The sequence below is a fragment of the Knufia obscura genome (genome assembly GCF_036327395.1).
Source record: "Knufia obscura strain CCFEE 5817 isolate CBS 148926 chromosome Unknown scaffold_2, whole genome shotgun sequence".
Taxonomy (NCBI): Eukaryota; Fungi; Ascomycota; class Eurotiomycetes; order Chaetothyriales; family Trichomeriaceae; genus Knufia; species Knufia obscura.
Genome location: NW_027042688.1, coordinates 2,086,137 through 2,107,214, shown reverse-complemented (window position 1 = coordinate 2,107,214; position 21,078 = coordinate 2,086,137). Strand labels below are relative to the sequence as shown.

The window sequence follows — 21,078 nt, the reverse complement described above, 5'->3', positions numbered from 1 at the left end:
GGCCGCCCATCTCTCTGGCAATGTGCAAGATCACTATCGCTGTGCTGGCTTCTTTGCGTCGTGCAAGTCCGCCCTGTATTGTACGTTTGATGCCAGTTGCAGCACAATGGCTGGCTATCAACGCAATGAGAATACGAAGAGGTTTGTATGCTCAATAGAGCAGAATTTGATAATCACTATCGCTCTAGGACTGATGTCCGATCGGGTGTCCCTCCTCGACGCTCAACGGTGGGTTGTGCTTTCCCCGATTGCCCACTTGCTTCGTTAACTACTATCGACCTTGCCCTACCATGTCTCAACGTCTTCATGCATCCGGCTTCCTGTTCGAAAGGGTCAATAGCACATAGATGGCTTCTCGACCATCGAATCTGCATATACGAGTACTTACCCAATCCATGCCACCTTTCGCCTGTTCTTCCCACGCTAGACCATTTTCTGTCAGCTATATGCGCCGAACATTACCACTTCAGCCTGACTGCGGTCTCTGGCATCAGGAAGAGAAGCAACCGTATTCGGGACTGTGTTGCTCCATGAGATCAAGACTTGGATAATGCACTGGTTCGCCGACAGTTGAAGTCGACAGAGGCGTTCTACAGAGTAGACACATTGACTACCCACCCACCTACGTTGTCTGATAGTCACAACTTTTATGGGAAGCACTGCGTACAAGGCGGTCACGAGCCTGGCTAACATATGATAGGAGGTACCTCATGAAGACGCTCTCTCCGCTCTTTTCGAGGTCCTTGATCATGGACGAGATTATGAGGAGTGCGTTGTCAAATCAATCGCCATCCATGTGGCATGTGCCGTCGCATTTGGACACTTGCTTAGTCTGCTTGGACACACAGACGACAATCAGGGCGCACTTGTCCTTCTTTGGTGTTTCGCGCCTTCGCTTCCTATTGCCATGCTGGCTTGCAACGTTGCTGTGAGCTTCGTGGTATTTTGGCAGCGCCGTGGCAAGAACCTAACGAGAGGATCCCGCATGAGCCGGTCTCAATATCATATAGCTGTGGTACTCGGACAACAAGTATCCCCCCGGGAGGGCACCATGGGCATGCGACGAGCTCTTTCAGCCATCGATTACACAAACGAGCAAGTGGGCTTCGATTGCAAGCCACGGAATCTGGCTACTGTTGGCCGGACTTTTGTCCTATTTGTCTTCACATCGCAATGTGCAGCATCCCTGGGACTTTATGTGCGCCGCTTCGTGTGGGGCCGGAGCCAAGCGGCTGAGATTATCAGGGCAGCAGTACATTTGCAGGATTTTGGGACAACCTCTGCCACTCTCCGATATTCCGACCTCCCACATGACATGCTCAGTGCAAATGCGGCAGCAGGCGGCCTTATCACCGGTATCTGGAGCATTTGCCTGAGTATGCTCAACCACGAATGGTCTTATGCAGCAGTCCCAATAGGACAACGAGTTCACAAGAAAGAAATCACTGACAGAGCGCGTCACCCGATGTGGTTGCTTCTTGCTACAGCAGATGTGGTCCGTGTAGAGATAGCTACATGCTATAGGTAGCCGCTTCTTCACAATGGTCGACGCTGACCAAGTCAAGACAGAATTGCTTCAGGCGCTCTCACACATCCATGGCCCTGCGTAAATATCCATCTTGGCCTGGCAGAAGTGCTGTCTACAATGACTTTAGTAGTATCGTTCTGCGCACACGCCTACTAATGTGTCTTCTACAGGCAGTTTGCTTATGGGGGGCCACTTTCCGATGCACCAAATCCTGGTCTTGTCATCAATGGCCTTGGTGTCATAGGCTTTCCGTTGTCCAACAGAGAAGCTCAAGTCATCATCTCTAGATGTCAAAGAAGCGCTGTTGGAAAAGGCACTAAGACACTGCTCGACGATACCATACGGAAAAGCTGGGAGCTGGAATGCGCGGACTTCAGTATCACAAATCCGACATGGCAGACTTATCTTGATTCGCTTCTTTTTTCCACTTACTCGGTGCTTGGTTTGACTTGTGGACGCCAGAATGTCCGGGCCGAGTCGTACAAGCTGCTGCTCTACGAAAAAGGTGCATTTTTCAAGTCACATCAAGACTCGGAGAAAGCACCTGGGATGTTCGGGACTTTGGTGGTCAGTCTGCCTTCAGAGCATGAAGGTGGGGACGTGGTACTTACACACAATGGAAAAAGGTATGTCGTCAGCAGTTCGCAAAACTCAACATCGGTCAACGGCACAGCATTCGGCGCGTGGTACTCAGACGTCCACCATGAGGTGCAAGAGGTCAAGTCCGGATATCGGATTGTGTTAACATACAACCCGATCCAAGATCCGGGTTCTCTACCTCAAACTGTATCAGACGGAGACAGCGAGGCGAAGCTGAAGCATGCTCTCTCCATCTGGGAAAATGCTCTGAAGCAACAGACAACTCTACTACCTCCCTACATCATTCATAAACTCGAGCATACGTATAGCAAGGATGCACTGAAGCTGGCTTCCTTGAAAGGCAACGATCTCATGCAAGTCCAATGCCTAGACAGAGTCTGTAAGGACACAGCCTTCAACGTCTACCTCGTAATGTACGAGAAGACCCTTCTCAAGGACGATGAATGTGATGACGAAGTTTTTGACCGGCAAGAGGAGCTTCAGTACGTGACACAGTTAGATGGTCAAGAAACAAATATCATGCCAGACTACGACAGATCGTGCTGTCTCGAAGGAGCTTCCGACAGTGAAGAAGATGGCTCCGACTATGATGAGTCCGAGCACGAAGGCTATACCGGCAACGAAGGCGCACCTGCTACATATTGGTATCGGGACACAGTTGTTCTGATTGTCCCACCATCGCGGAAACCGGCATTCACGTTGTCAAACAATACGAAGTGGGCCACCGTCCTCCAAAAATTGCCAGAGCTGCTTGCTGAAGCCGCAGTGAGCACCGAAGCACAAGAACAGCTGAAAGAGTATTGCGAGGTGGTAGTATCTTCCCAACCGGAACGTTGGTCAGACATCTCTGTCTCAACAGACGAACAGCAACGGAGGACTTGTATGGAGCAAGTAGTTATTATCAGTCTTGAGCATGACTGGCTGAACATATTCCGAAGAACCTCGAACGAGCAGAAGACATCTGAGCGTGGCATCCACGCGATTGGACAATACCTTGCTGCGCATGGCCTAGAGGAACTGAAACCCGAGCTGAGGAACATGATTCTCGGTGTGAAAAGCATTTCGCAGAAGTGGCACGTTCTTCAGCGAATGTCAGTAGCATTTCAGAGTGCGAATCCGAGTGTTGAGCAGTTAGCAGAATTTCGGGACTGGTGTGCGGAGTCTGTCAAAGAAGCGCTGAACGATGACACCAAAGCCAGCAGGTCAGACACGACAGCTCTAGCCAGCATTGCACGAAATCATGGCATCGATGCTGTCTCTGCACGGATTTTGAGCTTGGATGACAGCGACACGGAGCATCTTACTGCGTTCGTGCTTGCTTTCAGCAAGGGAAATGAACAGCTGACAGAAGAGCCTCACCGAGAGTTTCTACGCAAGGTCGCTGACAAGGTCTGGACGGCTTTCTGCTACGGGAAGCGCGACACCGATAGGACGCCTGCATATCGTGCCCCGCCATCCCACAATAGTGGACTTACGAAGGATGATCTAGCCGAGCTCCTTGCACTCACAGCAGATCAGGGACTTGAGTCGGTGCACACTGCGATACAGACAATGACAGATGCGGTCGCGGACACAAGCAGTAACTACCTGTCGGATCACCTCATGGGCTTCGTCCAAGCAATTCTAGCAAACGAGGTCCCTGCCTTGATTGTGGACGGCGACCCCAACCTATTCGATGCTGTCGCGACCTTCATCGAAACTGCACTCACAGCCTTTGTGACGCACTCAGTGGGTCCAGAGCCACAAAAGCCGACTGACTGGTCGCTACCTGATCGAGGTTGCAGCAGAGCTGACTGCAGAGATTGTCAAACCGTCCGAGAATTTATGGCTGATCCTCGGCGGAGAACGTTCGAATGGCAGATAGTTGGCGAGCGGAGAAAGCATCTTGACGGAGCGTTCGTCAGGTATAGCAAACCTGGCGATTTCGACGTTGGGGTCGACAAGCGGAAGACGCCATATTTCTGGACATGTAAGAAGGAGCATAAGACCTATGCCCAAGACCATTTCAATTGGACCCGCAAACGAGACGCAGCACAGAAGCGGTTGCGCGACATGGGTGGCAGGAATGGTGAGCGCTTGAGGATGTATCTGGGCGACAAATACGATGCTTTCATCGACTGTCGGGTTGAAGCACTGCCGAAGACGGACACTGCAGAGGCGAACGATCCACTCAGTGAGATGCCAGGCTCGGCGCTCAACGCGAGAAACAACAGGAAAAGGGCAGCTGCTGAGCTTGGTGATCAGCAAGGATTAGATTCACAAGCCAAGCGTGCTCGAGGTACAGTGGCAGATCCGGTCGAGCTCTCAGAGTGAAAGCACATCTGAAAGCGGCAAAATGGAGCATAAGCACACGTCAGAAGGGCCAGCTGGTCTCATGGTTCCATTGCATGCTAGAAAGCGTTGATCGTGTCCATCCATTCGCCTCTGGTCTTAACTTATCCTTTCACAGCATAGATGTTGTACGATCCAGCATAAGCATTGAAGTCAACAGACTTCAGGTCAACACCCACAGCACTTGACCCACTACTGTTCATCTGCGTCGACGTCCCACAACAACTCTCCTCCTCCGCCCTCTCAGACTGATACACGTTCAAGTCCTTCCCATTATCCACAATCAACACACTCCCAAACCCAGCATCCCGCATATACCCCTCATACCCACTCACCAAACTCGCATCCGCAACACACCCCACATATAGCTCCATCCATAGCCCTCTTCAATTCTCCGGCATTCTCTCCCATCCCTAATCAAGATATCGCTGATCGTAACCCGTCCACCAGGCTTAAGAAGCCGATACATCTCCCCAAACACCAAATGCCTCTCCCCTTCCGGCACAAGGTTAACAACACAATTACTCATAACACAATCCACATTTCCACCCTCCAACACCCTCATATCCGTAATCGGCGCCTCCACGAATCGTACGTTCCCCCCACCACCACCATCCTTCAAGCTCTTCCTATTCTGCTCAGCCTTACCAAGCATACCCGCATTCATATCCACACCAATGACCATCCCCGTAGCACCAACCTTCGGAGCCGCGAGGAACACATCGAAGCCCGCACCACAGCCTAGGTCAACGACGACCTCGCCTTCGCGTAGTTTGGCGAGGACGTGGGGGTTTCCGCAGGACAGACCGAGATTGGAGTCGGCGGGGATCGAGGGGAGTCGTCTAGGTGTAACCGAAGGCTGTGGCGAGGTGGGATTCGTGGGTACCGGGTTTTGTGCGGGTGGTGAGGAGGTGGTGTAGCAGGTGGTGACGGCGGAGTAGATTTCTGAGGGGGTCGGCATTGTGGGTGTTGGTTTGGTGGTTGAGGTTGGACGTGCGCATTGGGGTATGGATATGTGAAGATGAACGGCGCGTGTGTGGGTGATGGGGATTTGGTGAGGGACTGGGTCTTGAGCAGTGACTAGATATCTTGCGATCGTGGACTACATCGTACAGAGCGTTGGAGAGTAAGAGGGTTTGTGCTACTTTGCATTGTTCTTGCTGATTGAGTCAGCCTGTCACGGTTTATCACCGTGTAGGCTCGAGTGGTCGGATGGTGCAGGGGTGCCCCAGGGGTCAACAAGCGAGCGGGGCATCCTCCGGCAGAGCGAATCAACGCTTCGGGTAAACGACAGTGTCAGAAGAAATGGCAGTCAGGCAAAGAATGTCTGTGGTCAGGTTCTCGTGAACCGGAAACAGTCAGTGGTATACGACGTGACACTTCGTAGAGCCATGGATCTTCTCAATTTGCAGTGAGGGTCCTTCTGCTCTCATGCTGTCCATTACCTCTAGGAGCCACTAACCACTAATGAAGGGTATCAAACTCAACCTGTATCGCTGACCAAGACGCTTTCGCTGTATAGATCGCCCTATCTTAATGCGCCGCTAAAAAGAAGGTATTCGTTATCAAACAAGTAATCATGACCACGAATCCGTAGATCGCAAGTGCCAAGGACAGCCGCCTGAGCATTTTCCTCTTCCACGTCCTGCTTCTCCGTAACGAATTTGACACTGTGCTAAGGAACGAGCTGCCTAGCAGACCTTCGTCCTCGTGGTCTTGCTCGACTGATCCTCTTCTGCGCGGTAATGGTTCGTCGTCGTCTGAATCTACGTCGAAATCGTCCTCTTCCTTCAACAGCCGTTGGTGATGAGGCGAATCTGGCGCTGATATCTTGTAATAGAACAGGCCCGGTAAGATAAAGCTACATACTCATGTTAGTGAACCTGTACCAGGTAAAGGGGCATGGTGAGGTTTCTGAACATATGGGACTCTAGCAGCCGAACAGAAACGCATTAGACTATGTGATGCGGACATCGATGCTCAGGTGGTGCTTATCGCTTGATCGACCTGTGATGGGTGGTTCAGGAGAAACTCACCTTATACTTGTACTTCCTGTACTACCCACATAAGCGAGTACTGCTGAGAGGCTTGAGACCGTCATCGCAACAATATATGACAAAACAATGATAACAGTCGTGATAGCCGCAAATCGTGTATCTGACATGTCGCTTTTCCTCGGTGTGACCGACGGTGGTGCAAGAAGTGGCTCGTATCGCGGTGGGCTGGCATCTGGCGGGCTGATGTTGTGCCTCGCAAGAACATTGCGAAACTGGCTAAATAGCTTTCCCTTCGGACGCCACTTCAGAACAGCGTCCACGCTGGCTCGACAGGGGTGAACTTGGAGTGGATAGGAGAACATGACCAGGATGACGATAGCTGCACGTCCGATAGTCGCACTGACTGACGGTGCGTATTGCGCCACGATGTTTCCTCCGATATCGTTACCGAAGGAAATGTACCCAGTAAATGCTACGAGCAGGTAAATTGCTGCTGCAGATCCAATACTTGCGCCAATGACACTAGTCGTCCGAAAGTGTGAGTTGTCCTGGATTTCGTTGAGGATGCTGAACATATTTTGGTGGCATGTGTATGCAAACACGATGACAGGGAAGCTGGCCAATGTTTCGACTGGGCCGGCCCACTTGATGACTCGCAGAGGCGTTGTATAGTGATCTATGGTGTCTCCCGCTCCGAAATGATAGACCACGAGTATGACTAGATAGCCGATGGATATCAGCGCAATAACTGAGGTGTACTTCAGCGAATCCAGTCGTCGAAGGAAAGACAACGGGATCACCACCAACATGAATGCTGTGATCCAAAATCTTCTGTCGGTCAAAAAAGGTACTACCTGGCTCTCGTCCGCGAATCCAAGAACCACACCTGGCATGAGATCCCCCAAAATGATAAGATAGCTGACTCCTACACCGAAACACTTGATCGCAATTGCCGCGTCAAATATTACCGCAGCATTCGGGTATGTGATCTGGCTGAGCGCAAAGAAGCTGGCGGATCCTCGCTCAAGGTACGCGGCGCATCGCGTCTGCAGGTATAGACCAAATCCGGCGGTCAAACCAGCCCACAGTATGACTATTGTCCCCAGCAGCATTCCCATATGCGACATAGCCTGCGGCATCGCAAGCACGCCTGCGCCGACGATCGTGTTGACCAGGTTGATAACACTGCTGATCCATGATGCCTGTCCTACCACGCCTAGTTCTTTTCCCTTGATCGGTGTTCGAGGACGCCTGCGAGCGGTCGAGGGTCTTGATGGGTGGTCATTTTCTGCTGATAGGACGGAGGACGGCATTGCGATCGCGGAGGCCACAAAACTCGTCGCAAAAGTGGTTACTATGTTGTGCTCATGCTGGTATAAAACTGACCCTACAAGCTATTGTATTATCGTCGCATAAGGATATCGTTTGTTGTCTTGTGAGCTCGAGCGGTCAGAGGACAAAGAGAGCACGAGAGCACGAGAGCACGGCACATGGCTGAGGACTTCCGCGATTGCCAAGATATCAAGGGTCAATGAGTTCTGGGGCTGTAGACGTGGTAACTAAGCCTCACCGTATAGGTTCTATTACGGACGACTGAGAAAACTATCTGTGTACACGATCAGTACTTGTCCGGTTCAGCTCATCAAACGGTATTGCATGTTAGTTCTTACTGTAGGCATTTATCGCATAACTTTGTGGTCAGCAGGACATCAGCAGTTCGAACAACGGGAGCACGTTAGTGGTAGAAAGCATGTTCAGAAGTGGTTCAGAATTCGTTTGATTTGAGCTCAGAAACTCAAATAAGATTGTGCAACTTTGAATGCCGTTGCAGGCCCGCAGGAAAGCACCAGCACTTCGTTCTGATGCCATGTAAAAGTCCTGAAGCTCTGCATCCATCTCGACACCTTCCCAATTCGCACCTGTTGGTTTTCTTACTTGGTGACTTGTATACATAGACCTCTTCGTTAGCTAGAATCTTAGCTTGGCAGGAGCTTCATCACCACAGCCTCATTGCTGATCGACAATGTTGAGCAACGAAGTTGGAAACCGACGTCCACAAACGATATCGAGACACGAACATGATGTCTAGGAAGTCTCATCACAACTTAGATTGAGCTTGCTCTCGAGCTTCTCGCTTGTCATGCTCATCAGGGAAATCTCTCATGATCAGATCACGGAAACGGTCGATTGGCGCTGCCATCAGAGCAGCCAAATTTTCGAACACATACGACGTTGGCGCGCTTGGGTGGCTTCGTGTAGGCACAATGTTCTTGGTCCTTTGGAATTGCCGTGCGAGTGCTTCGCTTTCCTCTCGCGATAGAAGACCTTCAAGACGCGGCATGTCTTCATTCTTCTCGTGCTCGATATGGTGGTGCAGAATGTCCATCAAGGTATCGAGCAACGGCATGAATTTTGGATCTGCGGGACTCATATCTTGGAGCTCATTCAGATATCTCTTGACCTGGGTGAATATGTTAGTATAGCAGATTTGTCCATGATAGACGGAGACTAACCCCCATGTGTTGTTCCTTGTCAGTCTTCGATAGCCTGACACCTTCCTCGCCGAGGTGTTTTTCCATGGCCGGATACCATGTGAGTTCCTCGCTGATAGCATGCCTTGCGATTATCCAAGTAAGTTGGTTGCGCCATCTTACTTTGGCACCATCGTCTTTGGCATTCTTGATGTTCTCGTAGTAGACGTCGAAATTGTCATGGTCGGCACCGATTGCTTCGGAAATTGATTCGGGCATGCTGAGCTTTCAATTGGAGTACTCTGTACGGTTGTGGGACGGTTTGAACAACTCGAGAACAGTGGAAAACGGAGCGGACCAGGACATGGGTAGTGTCGAAAACTGATGCTCAGATTTCCTGGTAGCTGGTCCTGCGGCGAGCCATGGCACTGACGCTCGTAAGTAAACCTTATGAACCTACCGTTGTCGATGCTGCCGGCGGTTGGCGTACATTCAGGATGCAGATTACCATATAAGAGGACATGATTCGAGAGTGCACGAATTGGCGTGCTGTTACAAGCTCAAGCGTCCGGGCCGCGGATCGATATTCTCCACATCATGATCGATCGATGACGACGGCATGCATAATACAGGAATACTGTATGGTGCACAGGTGGTACAGAGCTTCGAACTTGTGAGAGGGAAGCGCAGCGCTGCGACACGTTTGGACTGGTCGTCGCTGGTGGTCGTGTCCGATAGAGCTAACAACTTGACTCAGTCGCGTGCAGAAAACCCGTGCTGATCAAGATAGAAGATCAGTTGTGAAGCACTACTGCGTAGTGATTCTAGCAAGATATGTGAATGTGTCGTCAGTATAAATTCATCTCGTGCTCAAAGCATCTCTTTCAGCAGCGGCGTTTCGAAACATCAAGCGCCCTCTCTGTGACTGTTAGGATAGCACACCCAGGAAAGGAAAGATCAAGTGGTGCGCGACAATTTGGGTAGGGGCAGCTACGGCGACGCTTTAGAGCTATCTATGCAGTCACGCTCAAGACGCGTCGGTTGATACCCCTACTTAAGCTTCTGTGCCGTCGTACTCTACTTGCTATGCAGAAATGTTCAAAGCACAACGAGATCTGACGTGATATTCCGACGCCTTAAGAAAGCGCCCGCTCATAGCATACCTTGAAGAACAGCCACGAACTGCATTTGCCTACATGCCAAACAGGAGCCGGTTACTCTCCTGTATGATGTTCCGCTCGCCGACACTCATATGAGGCATGACCTCGAAGCCGCCTTGACCAGCAAACCCCATGGCTCGTTTTGCTGCAGGAGAAATGAAGTCGCTTGACCAATCGACCTTGCCATGGAACTCCTTCTCTCCATCGCCTCCAGCACCCGGAAAGTCAGGCGGCGGGCTCCACCTGCTTGCTAAGTCGCGCTGCCTCTTCAAGAACTCGACGTTTGACCGCGTGATGGCGCAAGCTGGTATGTACAGGACCGAGCTGTCAGTCTTGCCGCGATGCTCTGCATCAACAGCATGCATGGTGTCGCAATGCCAAGCCACATAATCACCTGGCTCAACCTTTGGTATGGAGACCATGGTACCCTGCAGCTCCAGATGTGGGTGTGTTTCAGTGTTGTACTCCTGACAAGCAGCTTGTACGGACCCCGGGAATTCCGGAGACTCGAGATCAAGCTCGTTGGTGCTGATGTTGAAGAATGGTCGCAAGATCTGGTACGCGGACGCACGATGCAGAAGTGGGCAGACACGTAATGTGCCTTCTCCCGGCCCAGTCGAGCTCATGCCTAGCCAACCTTGAAAGAGCCGGAACATTGAGCAAGCCCCGGCGCCATTGTATAGATCCATGTTAGCGTCGATCCGATATCGCGCGTCATATGGATCGTACTCTTCCCAACGACCATCAAGGATCTTCTGATACACTTTCGAGTATGTCGGATCCTCCCAGCGCTCAAGACTTCCTCCGTCGGTGTGGGGCCCAAGGGCAAATTTGGCGTCGCCTGGCTGCCTGATCCTCAGACGATCTGCATATGCCAAGGGGTATGTGGTGGAAAGCTCAGATTGTGGATCTGAGCTGTGCCAGAGCGTGGTTAGGAAAGACTGCGTCTTGAGCGTGTTCGGGTGTCCTCGAGCAAGTGTTTGCGACGGTGACCAATACAGCTCGTATACTGTTGGGTTGTCAGGAGGGAAGGCTCTGATACGAGACTTGTTGGCCTCAATGTACTCTAAGGCTTTCTGCTTGAGCTCCAGAGCATATGCCCGAGGCAGGACGTTGCGGACAATGCCAACGCCTCTGTGACGTATCGAGTCGAGGAATGACGGTGGCACGGTGCCGTTGGCGACATCCTCAAAATCAACATCTGCCACGACCTTGTTGCCCTTCTCTCCCACTTCAGCAATTTCTCTTCTTAGGCTTGACAGTAGCCTATGCCACGATTGTGTAACGGCATCTTCTTTGCCCTGAATGAGATTCTTTTTAAGATCACTGTATCTTGCAGGAAGCCACGGCGGCAATTTTCCCGACAATGAAGGAAAGACGCTGCTGATGTCTCCAGCTTCTTTGGTGAGCGTCGAGGCTGCTCGGGCCACAACCTTGGCTGTCATGGTCGGTTGACCGGTTCGAATACGATGTCTCCGTCAAGGATGCCCCTATTCAACACTTCTAAGCCCTCCTCATCGGGGGAGAGGCTTGGTCTTTATTCTTGTCGTTCCCGCCGGAGATACAAGAAAGTGAAGCATTGAGCGGATGCTATACCGAAAGGGGTTTAATGCTGCTTTTTATCACGTGATACAACCTGCATGTTGTTGCCTCAAATTCGGTACAACAAACTGCAACCCCACAAAAGTTGGGCCAACAGGCAAGTACAAAGTTGGGGATTACCTCAGAGCAGGGCCGAGGCATCGAGATTGACGTCGCAACTGCCTGTGCTGGTGTGCCGGACGAGCGCTTTCAGCCGGCGTCTGCCACGGCTCGAGCTACATGCCGAAGCAACCAAGCAACCGGAACTGGTGATGTTCCAGGGGGTGAACTAAACTCTAGCGGCATCTATAAATGCGAGGGGTTGTCTTGGTTACTGTGTATAGAAACGCGAAAGACGCAAGTACTACACACAGGGTGAGGCCTCCAATCAATCGCCCAGGCTGTCTTGTCCGTGAACCACCTGATCTTTGTGCATCTGATTACTACCAGTCCTGCCATTTCTACCATTCTTCATCTTCCACACCTCCAAGAGATCCCTTTCATATAGCCTCAAGCATGCCTCGCTCAGTCAAAGGGAAGTCAGCCATCGTCACAGGCGGTGGAAGTGGTAAGTCCCAAGCACATCGTTCCCATCAATACTCAAAGCCTCAGGCATCAACCTCGAATTCGTTCGAATCCTCCTCCAGAACGGCTGCAACGTAGTCATCGGTGACCTGACACTCCGCCCCGAAGCCGAAGAACTAATCAAAGAACACACCGGAAATCCCAAAGCCCTCTTCCACAAGACCAACGTTGCCTCCTGGGATAACCTCTACACCCTATTCAAGACCGCCGAAACAGAATTCGGCACCTTCGACATTGTCTGTCCCGGCGCTGGCATCTTTGAGCCCCCCTTCTCAGGCTTCTGGAATCCACCCGGCAGCGAGGCATCGCGCGATGATATCCATGGTGACAGGTTTCTAAGCATCGATGTCAATCTCGTGCACTCGATTCGGGCAACGCAGCTCGCAATTTCTCATTTCTTGAGTTCTAGTAAGCCTGCGTCGAAGGATGACCTGAAGACTGTGGTTCATATCTCGAGTATCGCTGGCGAGGGCAATTTCACGCCCGTTGCGATCTACAGCACCACCAAGTGTAAGCTTGCCTCAACAATCCGTCGAGATTCACCAGCCACAAGCCTCTCCTGACGCTCCAGTGTCAGGGACACATTGCACAATGTGGTCCGCTTGGAAACTCCTGGCGTGATAGCAAGCATGCTACTCCGATGTTACAGATTTACTGATATATGTGCGTAGGGGGATTGAGAGGCTTCATCTACTCAATGGCCGAAATCGAGGAGACAAGACATGTCCGGGTTGCCGGTGTTGCGCCGCGTGTTGTGAGGACGCCGCTCTGGCTTGAGCATGATGATAAGCGAAGGATGTGTGTCGGTGAGGACGAGAAGGAACAGGGTGAATGGACCACGCCAGAGGAGGTTGCGCAGGTGGTGAGTTAGCCTCTCCGTGTAGATTGAATGGATCACTGATACGGACTTACAGATGTACAAGATCTGCACCGAGGATCAAGTCGCCAATGCGAAAGGAGAACTAGTACCCATCAGGGGTGGCAGCTTGATCGAGGTTATTAATGGTGATGTTAGGGACGTGCCCATGTATGGTAATCAGCCACCAGGAACAGGCACTGATGCGAAGGGACTGTTCATTCTGAATCCTATGGAAGCATGGAAGGGGATGAACGCCGCGGTCGAGAAGCCAGGCTGGGGTAAAGTGTAGATGGTCACACGCTTGTCAGGAGCGCGGTGCAACTCTGCAGCAGCAAAACACGATCAGTGGAAAAGCACAAGCAATTGGCGAGAGTTGACATTGCCAAGCGAGTGACCCTATGCTCGTCAGACTAGCATACCGTTGTTCATAGATTGTTGCTCAACAGAAAATGTAGAGTTTCATGTATCAAGCCTGTCTAGCGAAATCTGCTAGCTGCAAGACCGCAAGGATATAACCTGGTATCAAGCTCAAGCAAATATTCGATCAACTGAGAAGGCAGTCGCCGAGGCTCTATCCAGTTCACAACTCCAAGACGCATTTGATATCCTCTGCAGGTCCACAAACATCTCCCTCGTTGGCAGCTTCTTTCAGAGAACTGTGAGTGTTGAGACCGTCCCGTTCGAGCTCAGTCCGAGGACAGAAGGCCCTGAGGTCATTTATGGAGAAGTTTGGGTTGGCTCTGAATGTCCACAAGAAGAAATGGAAGAAACCCTCAAGGGTTTGAACCCATCCTCTAATCTCGGCCAGAGACAGTTCTTGCGGAGGGGCATATTCGGTAGGTGGGACCTGTGTGAACGGAACAAGAAGTAGAATGCCGACATGGACGACCTTCCAACCTTGTTCGAGACTCTCCTTCACGTAGAAAGGACTTCCTTGCTGGTTGGAGAAGTCATCGTCGTAGTAGGCTATGGATCTGTACCAAGCTCCGTAGTCGGAAGTGGCCGAGCCAAGACAAATGCGTGGTTTGTGTATAGTAGAGGTTTCTAGCTCTTGACTAAGTTCGTCCGAGGCTTGGGCAGTAGCGTCAGGATGCTCAAGTACCACGCAGTATAGAACATGGCTTCCGTCCATAACTTTTTGGCCGATATCTGTGGGTGAAGGCAGGTCCTTGAACCATTGGACGGTAGGCTTGGTACCAGATAATATCTCTGGGACGTCAGGGTGAACCTTTGTTTGAACACCGAGGAACCAATCTGGAGAACGTTTCTCGTGAAACATCTTCATAGCTTCAGAGGCTTGTTTATCGTTGGCCAAGAGGAAGGGAAGACGGTCTTGAATAACAGTACAGATCTGTTTCTCACTGGAGACATCGATGTATAGTTCCATGGCTATGAGTCAACGGCTGGTAACTTGACCTTTGAGTGGTAGGCTGAAAAGCTGAAACAAGTAGAGTATAATGCAGACCAAGAAGTTACCAAGAAGCTGACCAAGAAGTTCCGGCAACGACGGCGAGCACTGTCGAGTGTTGCTGTGGTGGAAGAGAAGAGGAAGAGAAGATGCAGGACGAAGAGCTCGTATTTGATGTAATTTTTATCAAGAGCAGGCAAGAGCACCGCATCGACTGGTTGGCAAGAGCACCGCAGCAACAGCAGGTAAGAGCACTGTATTAACTGGCGCGGCAAGAGCAATATTCCGTTGTTGTTGTTGTCGCTGGTAATAATAATGATAGCAAGGAATTGATAGACGTAATCACAACCTCATTGCTCGAAATCTGCATCTTCCTGTCGTAGCCCTTCACCAAGGTTTGTTTCCTCTTGTACATACTCTTCTGCCGATTGAATCTCGTCCTGCTGGAAGCCTTCAGTTCTTTCTGACTGTTCTTCTAGGCGAGCTGCTCTAGCAGCCTTACGATCGTCTCTCTTCTTGTGAAGTTGCTTGATGGTATTGGCAGCTGTGTCGGCCGTAGGAACGTTGATTTCTTGGTCTGAAGGTGGATCTTCGTCGTCCGTAAGGTTTTCGGTTTCGGCAGGTACAGGCGCAGAGAATTCGTCCCATGTATCGTTCGCGGCTGCAGTAGGAGCCGTACCCTAGTCAGTGCTAATATTCGCGTGTGTAGATGGAGGTGCAGGCGCAGGAGAATCATTCTATCCACTGTTAGCGGCTGCAGCAGGAGTGGCAACCCACTCAGAGCTGGTGGCTGCAGTATCAATGTCACGGAATTTCTTGTGACGAACAGTTGTGCCTGCGACGCCGCTGGCCGTCGCTGATATTTTGCCCTGACCAATCTTAACTGCAGTGTCGCAAGGAATTGTCAGTGGGAGGAGGATGAGGGGCTGTTGTCCCGCAAGGAAGCTGGGTGCGAACCAATCAAGGCCAGAGAGCAGGCTCGCGTCGGTTGGAACGTCGAAATGATATGTGACAGTCTTCGGGGATTGAGAAAGAAAGACGCTGACGTATTGATCTCGACCTTTGGCGTGAGTGATTTGATGTTTCGAGCCTAATACAACGAGACCATGCTTGAAGCGCGAGAGCGCGACGAACAAACCGAATGGACCCTCCATGAACACAAGTCGTTCATAAACTGTCAGGTCTAGTACACCGATATCGAAGTCGCGGCCTTGGGACTCGTCAACGCTGTTTATCGTTAACCTGCTTACGTCGACGCCTTGAGCTTTCATCCCATTACGAAGCCGTAGGTAGAGCTCTTTCTGATCGTTGTACGGTGTAATGACGCCGATCTGAGGTTGGTGGGGCCATTGTAGAAAGTCGGCAAGTACTGATGCGGTGACGCAGACATGAAGTTCATTCTTACGTGACTGTAGAGCATCGCATTCTGTGATATTGGAAGGACTGTTGCCGACATCAATGAAAGGGGCATTCGACGGGTCTTATCGAACAACAAGGCAAGTGTCTCAAGTGTGATGTTGCCGTGCACAGGGTTGACAACCTGAAACGGTACATGGTGCAACTGTGAGCTGATCGTCGTCACCTAGTAAGATCCTAGTTGTGGCAACATTGGGAGTTATTTGAAGCGAGAATGCTGAATTGAAATCAAGGACGGGTCATCCTGAAGTATTGCCTCATCTGACGGCTGCAAGATAGCCGGGGTCTTGGTTGCAGGAATGCTATACGTGCCCCGAAAACATCGAAAGTGGCCGCTGTTGAAAATTGACATAGCTGGAATCGTAGCGAAGTGACACTCTTGACAGCTGGCCATTGAATTCGCTCGGAGGCCTCCTATCGGGCGGGTGCCTCGTCTGTGCATAGTTGTCTGGAGTAGTGTAGTGCCTGGGCAAAGGCTCGCTGTAGTGCTGAGTTGTCCGCATGTGGTTGACAAAGTTACCACCACTGATGCTAGACATCGCGTCAAATGGTCGAAGCGTGCTGTCAACAGCATAGCTGTTCAGAAAAGGACCTGCGTAATTCGAGTCATACCGGTTCCACATCGTCCCAAAAGACGGTTGCCCAAGCATGTTCTGCGAGCCATGTGCAATGTCCTCGAACATAGGAAAGCGAATTGATTGCTGGGGTAAGTAGCTGCTCGCATGCTGCTGTTGATAATACTGCTGGTGCCTAGTGATAGGTGGTGGTGCAGCGTGTTCGAACGACTGATCGTGCCGTAGGTCATCTGGGTTATGCCATTCTGGCTTCACTAATGTCGGTGATGAGATAGCCTTGTCATCGATAAGTATTGGAGAGAAGGGTCCGCTCTCAGTAAAGGTACAAGGCTCCAGCCTGACGGAAACTTGGCAAGCCGCCGATTGGTACGATGTTCGCATGGGCGCGGACTGCCAGTGATGATGTGGACTGTGTGCACCTAGCGCTGACAGAACAGGCAGATTGTTCGCCTTACGCTTCGGACAAACCCTACGACGCATGCCCAGGTCAACATTCAAGAAACCTCCAAGTCCGGTCGTTAGCGCAACGAGGTCTGGTGTTCTCGACGACGGTAACAAAAAGATGGCAGTGTTTGGCTTCTTGGGCACAGCATTGTGGTTGTAGCGAATCCGATATTCTCGACGACGGTATGTACTATGGTTGTTAGTCGAGTCGCTATCCTCGATGGATTACTTACCAGGCATAGGAACCAGACTTACAGAATTTGAGCTTGTTCAGGCACTCGAGGCAATTCGGCGAGCCCACACGGTAGAGGACTGCCATGAAAAGGCTCGAGTCTATTGGAATCTTGCTCGTACATAACTCTGCTAGAGAGCGCGGTTGTCCGTTCCTCGTTTTCAGCATCAGATTGAATTGTCCATCTGCGACGAGAGTTTCAGCGGTCGATCCCTTGTAGTGAGCGCTAAAGAATGCTTGAAGAGTCTCTTCGTAGGCAAAGTACGCTAGCGGCAGCTTGCGCCTTGTTCGATAGACATCTTCAAGCCATACACAATCACTTGTGAGCTCGCTGATGCTTCGGCTTATCGTGCTTCGAGAAAGAATCGCAGTGAGCCAGCTGGCCAGGATAGCGGTGGTGACTGGAAATAAGGCGTCTTCCCTGAGCTGGCGAGCGAGATTCAGTATTGCTTCGATGTTTGTACTGCGACACGCTAGAAATGAGACCATAGCCGCCGGCACTGCAAGCTCAATCAGCTTTCGGCTGCGTTCCGTGAAGGGCCTGCGTGTGTCTGTGTGCGCGTGTGATGTTTCATCATTGGACACAAGTTGTGCATCTGCCATTTCATAGTCATCGTCGGCGACTGTCGACGAGATCTGGGGTGCCGATGCGGAAGTCCGCTGCGGCACTGTAACAGCGTTCAGCACTCGCTGGCAGAACCTGCACCCATTGTTGAGTAGTTTGACCTTTTTGTTCTTGTAGCCTATGCATGCTTTTGCTGGGTCCTCAGTTTCATCAGCAAGGCTATAGGGTTGGAAGTCTCGGTCGTCTTCGGCAGCAACATCTGCATATCTTCGTTTCACGCCCCGCGACGTGGTGTGGTAAGCGTACTGTGGGCTTTCTGTCACGAAAATGGTCGCCTGGTTGATCTGATATGTGTCCCCAAGCCCATTGTACTTGTTGCCGACCACTACATGTGCGTGGTCTGAGATGGTGGTGGGGCCATAAGCGCTGCTCTGGTCGGCGATAGCATCAGCCATGACTATAGGAGTGACTCTCGTGGAGCAAGGGATGACATATCAACGTATGCATTGTGGTGCCAGCATTGGAGCGCTGAATCTGAAGCAATGCGAAAGAACATCGATTCAAGACCATTGCGACAGCTAGCCATGCGCGCAGTCATGCTGTAAGGCTGATTTCGTGTACAGCTTTGCGCCTTCTAGCTGCCAGCATGAAAGATCCAGACAGACTGCAATCGGTAATTATCGAGCCAAGTTATTAGCTTGGCGACACAGCCTACAGTTGCTAGATATGGGGTACGGAGAGGACCGACGGATCAGCGTCGCTCTTGTCCGGGGGCTGTTATAGGCTTGTGGCCCTCACAGGGCTTTACTTCTAGGGAAGTCGGTTCCGAGCTACCTCTTGCGCCTGAACTGCCTGAAAAAAGTTTCACTCACTCGTGCTGCTTTTAACTACAGCCGCTACACAGTCGTCGAAGGAGCTGTGCTAGGTCCCAACATTGTGCTTATAGCGCTCAGTCGGACGCAATATCGCACTGGATCTCCCGGATCGTGATTTGTTCCTCGCACAGAGCTGTTCGTTGTTATGTGGTAGGCTCTTGTGGTACTTCAACACCATTCAATACTGGAGAATCAAATGATGGTGACGTTCCTCTCCTCTGCATCATCCAACCAGCATGGATTGTTATTCAGCTGAGGGATGCACCCGACACGTTCGTAGACATTAGGTTCGCTGGATGGCCTTAGCAGCAAAGCCGACACACAATGGCGTATGCCCGGAGGCCGTGTAGAAAAGTCGTCCTCTGACCAGGTAAAGCCGAAAAAGCAGGTGAATGTGCCATCAATGTCCAATGTCGTTGCTGGACAGGTATCCATAAAGACCATGACAGGCTCTTCCCGTGCCGCAGACTTCAGCAGACCGTTTCGACCTCTTACTCTTCTGCCAGCTTTTAATTTGACCATCGTTGTAAAGCCGTGTAACTCCACAGACGCAGATGCGACCGTGCCGTACGGATTAAGCCCACTGACCGAGCACTTGAAGTCAGTGATCTTGAAAGTCTGCTTGCTGTCGTCGTGACTCTCCATGTATGGCCATGTAAGTTCCTTGACCTTGGTCGTACCAGCCAGTGCGGCCCAGGAGAACGTTGGTGCGGTCTGTACTGACGGGTGCTTCACGTCTAGAATATCAGCAAACCAGAACAGACTGATGGGCAGCTCCTTTTGCCATAGGCCAGCAATATACTGACCAAGCTCACGGCGCTGCATCCGGGCTGCTACCCCGGCCAAAGCTGGTAAGATATCTGTTGATACTGTCAGGTCTTTCGTGATGTATGGTCTTAGTATCGTAGTCCAGGCCTCCCAAATGTCTTCGGCCACGCCTACTGGCTGAAAATCATCTGCAAGAAGTCTGCCAAAGAATGACTTGATTGGATTGCCGATTGCATGATTGATACTTCCACATTCACAGTCCTGACCCGCCTTGCACTCGAAGACGACTTCAGTGTCGGTGAATTGGAGGACTCTGGTAGCTAGTAATCGTTCCTGGAAGCACCATGCTCGCTGTAGCAAAGGGTAGTCTTCCTCTGAGGCCATACCACCTTCCAGAGAAGCTGCGTAGAAGTTTTCATGCTGGATCGGTGAGCGTAGAAGAAGATCAACGGTGTGCCCATTGGGTGATTGGGTTTGTATATTCACGGTACGCGTGGGTCTGAGCTCATTGCCATCTAGCAGTCCGCCGGATGTGTTGTTCGCAGCGATAGTGACATATGCCCCCTCATATATGGACGCCATCTTCGAAGATTCTATCTGCCAGTCCTCGGTGTCATCCTGTATGATGCACAGTGAGTCGATCCATAGGTACCTTAGTCCCAATAATCTTGTGAGCGCGATGCTCTCTTGAAACGTTTTTGACAGATATGACCATTCAATTCGTTTCTTGCGTTCCTCTATCGTATCTCTAGTTGTTGTCAGGAGCCGATCCGCACCCCATCGATGGCTTAGCGCCACATACTCTGCACGTTCATTATCGCTCTCATAGAGGTAGACTGAAGGTTCCTCTTTTGTCCCAACTGCGATTACACGTTTCGGCAGTAAGACATCGCCCTTCTTCTGACATTGTGGGTGATTGTGAGTGCAGTCCATGATCCAGTCATGCATGAGTTCGATATTCTGACGCGGATGGTCAGGGAGACCGCGACCAGCTCGAATATCGAGTTTCTCATATCCGCCACCCAATGGATTGGTGCGAAGCTTCACGTTGTCAACAAGATCGACCTTGTGAAGAGAGTGTCAACAACGGAATACAGAACGACATTCATGAGCAACAGCTCGATCCAGAGGTAGGATAATCAAAGCTTACCGGTCTTGTCCCGTTGGGCTTGAACACAATCTCAGTCATCACTGCCCGAATGTGGCTTGCAGCATCACGTTCGTAGCGTTCAGGAATATTTGCGCATTTGTCCAAGTGCAGAAGCACAGTCAGGCTTCGACTGATTGATCTGAAGCGGGAGACACGAAGCGTTTCTGCTTGATCTGCAATCCATTGGCCATGGAACCTCCTCAGAGCATTGACTAGCAGGCTACATATCTGGCAGCCAGAGTCTAAGTTTCGTTGCAGGAGTGCCAAAGCTCGCGGTTCTTGTAAAGCATGCTCGTTCTGAGCCTCACTGCATCTGAACGATTCCAAATTCTTAGACATCATACGCAACCAATGAGCGTGAAGATCTTATGTGAGAAGACTGTTGCAACGTAAGGTAACAATAGTAGGTGGGACTGTCAGCGGGCGGAAGGTAGATTCTGGCAGTGGTGGTTATCTTGCAGATGAATGACCGCACCCCAAGCGGCCTCTTCTCGAACCTGGCGTGGTCGTGAGCTTGCTGCAGATTCTCGACG

At 51.1% G+C, this 21,078-nt stretch overlaps 10 protein-coding genes across 10 annotated transcripts; 2 read left to right on the top strand and 8 right to left on the bottom strand.

The window, feature by feature from the left end:
* Window positions 1–106: 106 nt before the first annotated feature.
* On the top strand, window positions 107–4,441 carry PMZ80_002621 (uncharacterized protein; the record flags this gene model as incomplete). Its single annotated transcript, XM_064871053.1, has 3 exons — window positions 107–145; window positions 701–1,524; window positions 1,699–4,441. The coding sequence occupies 3 exons, from the start codon at window positions 107–109 to the stop codon at window positions 4,439–4,441; spliced, it is 3,606 nt and encodes a 1,201-aa protein (XP_064733506.1).
* A 349-nt stretch (window positions 4,442–4,790) lies between these two features.
* On the bottom strand, window positions 4,791–5,420 carry PMZ80_002620 (uncharacterized protein; the record flags this gene model as incomplete). The annotated part of the gene is made up of 1 exon (XM_064871052.1): window positions 4,791–5,420. The coding sequence occupies one exon, from the start codon at window positions 5,418–5,420 to the stop codon at window positions 4,791–4,793; it is 630 nt and encodes a 209-aa protein (XP_064733505.1).
* A 572-nt stretch (window positions 5,421–5,992) lies between these two features.
* PMZ80_002619 (uncharacterized protein) lies at window positions 5,993–7,769 on the bottom strand (the record flags this gene model as incomplete). Its single annotated transcript, XM_064871051.1, has 2 exons — window positions 5,993–6,320; window positions 6,496–7,769. 2 exons carry the CDS (start codon window positions 7,767–7,769, stop codon window positions 5,993–5,995), a joined length of 1,602 nt encoding a protein of 533 aa, XP_064733504.1.
* Window positions 7,770–8,554: 785 nt separating this feature from the next.
* On the bottom strand, window positions 8,555–9,206 carry PMZ80_002618 (uncharacterized protein; the record flags this gene model as incomplete). Its single annotated transcript, XM_064871050.1, has 2 exons — window positions 8,555–8,917; window positions 8,970–9,206. The coding sequence occupies 2 exons, from the start codon at window positions 9,204–9,206 to the stop codon at window positions 8,555–8,557; spliced, it is 600 nt and encodes a 199-aa protein (XP_064733503.1).
* A 913-nt stretch (window positions 9,207–10,119) lies between these two features.
* Window positions 10,120–11,532, bottom strand: PMZ80_002617 (uncharacterized protein; the record flags this gene model as incomplete). Its single annotated transcript, XM_064871049.1, has 1 exon — window positions 10,120–11,532. One exon carries the CDS (start codon window positions 11,530–11,532, stop codon window positions 10,120–10,122), a length of 1,413 nt encoding a protein of 470 aa, XP_064733502.1.
* Window positions 11,533–12,184: 652 nt separating this feature from the next.
* Window positions 12,185–13,401, top strand: PMZ80_002616 (uncharacterized protein; the record flags this gene model as incomplete). The annotated part of the gene is made up of 4 exons (XM_064871048.1): window positions 12,185–12,236; window positions 12,281–12,763; window positions 12,925–13,115; window positions 13,168–13,401. 4 exons carry the CDS (start codon window positions 12,185–12,187, stop codon window positions 13,399–13,401), a joined length of 960 nt encoding a protein of 319 aa, XP_064733501.1.
* Window positions 13,402–13,692: 291 nt separating this feature from the next.
* PMZ80_002615 (uncharacterized protein) lies at window positions 13,693–14,499 on the bottom strand (the record flags this gene model as incomplete). Its single annotated transcript, XM_064871047.1, has 1 exon — window positions 13,693–14,499. One exon carries the CDS (start codon window positions 14,497–14,499, stop codon window positions 13,693–13,695), a length of 807 nt encoding a protein of 268 aa, XP_064733500.1.
* Window positions 14,500–14,870: 371 nt separating this feature from the next.
* Window positions 14,871–15,870, bottom strand: PMZ80_002614 (uncharacterized protein; the record flags this gene model as incomplete). The annotated part of the gene is made up of 3 exons (XM_064871046.1): window positions 14,871–15,181; window positions 15,266–15,747; window positions 15,800–15,870. 3 exons carry the CDS (start codon window positions 15,868–15,870, stop codon window positions 14,871–14,873), a joined length of 864 nt encoding a protein of 287 aa, XP_064733499.1.
* Window positions 15,871–16,238: 368 nt separating this feature from the next.
* Window positions 16,239–18,207, bottom strand: PMZ80_002613 (uncharacterized protein; the record flags this gene model as incomplete). The annotated part of the gene is made up of 2 exons (XM_064871045.1): window positions 16,239–17,145; window positions 17,189–18,207. 2 exons carry the CDS (start codon window positions 18,205–18,207, stop codon window positions 16,239–16,241), a joined length of 1,926 nt encoding a protein of 641 aa, XP_064733498.1.
* A 612-nt stretch (window positions 18,208–18,819) lies between these two features.
* PMZ80_002612 (uncharacterized protein) lies at window positions 18,820–20,584 on the bottom strand (the record flags this gene model as incomplete). Its single annotated transcript, XM_064871044.1, has 3 exons — window positions 18,820–20,143; window positions 20,198–20,460; window positions 20,546–20,584. 3 exons carry the CDS (start codon window positions 20,582–20,584, stop codon window positions 18,820–18,822), a joined length of 1,626 nt encoding a protein of 541 aa, XP_064733497.1.
* Between the last annotated feature and the right edge of the window lie 494 nt (window positions 20,585–21,078).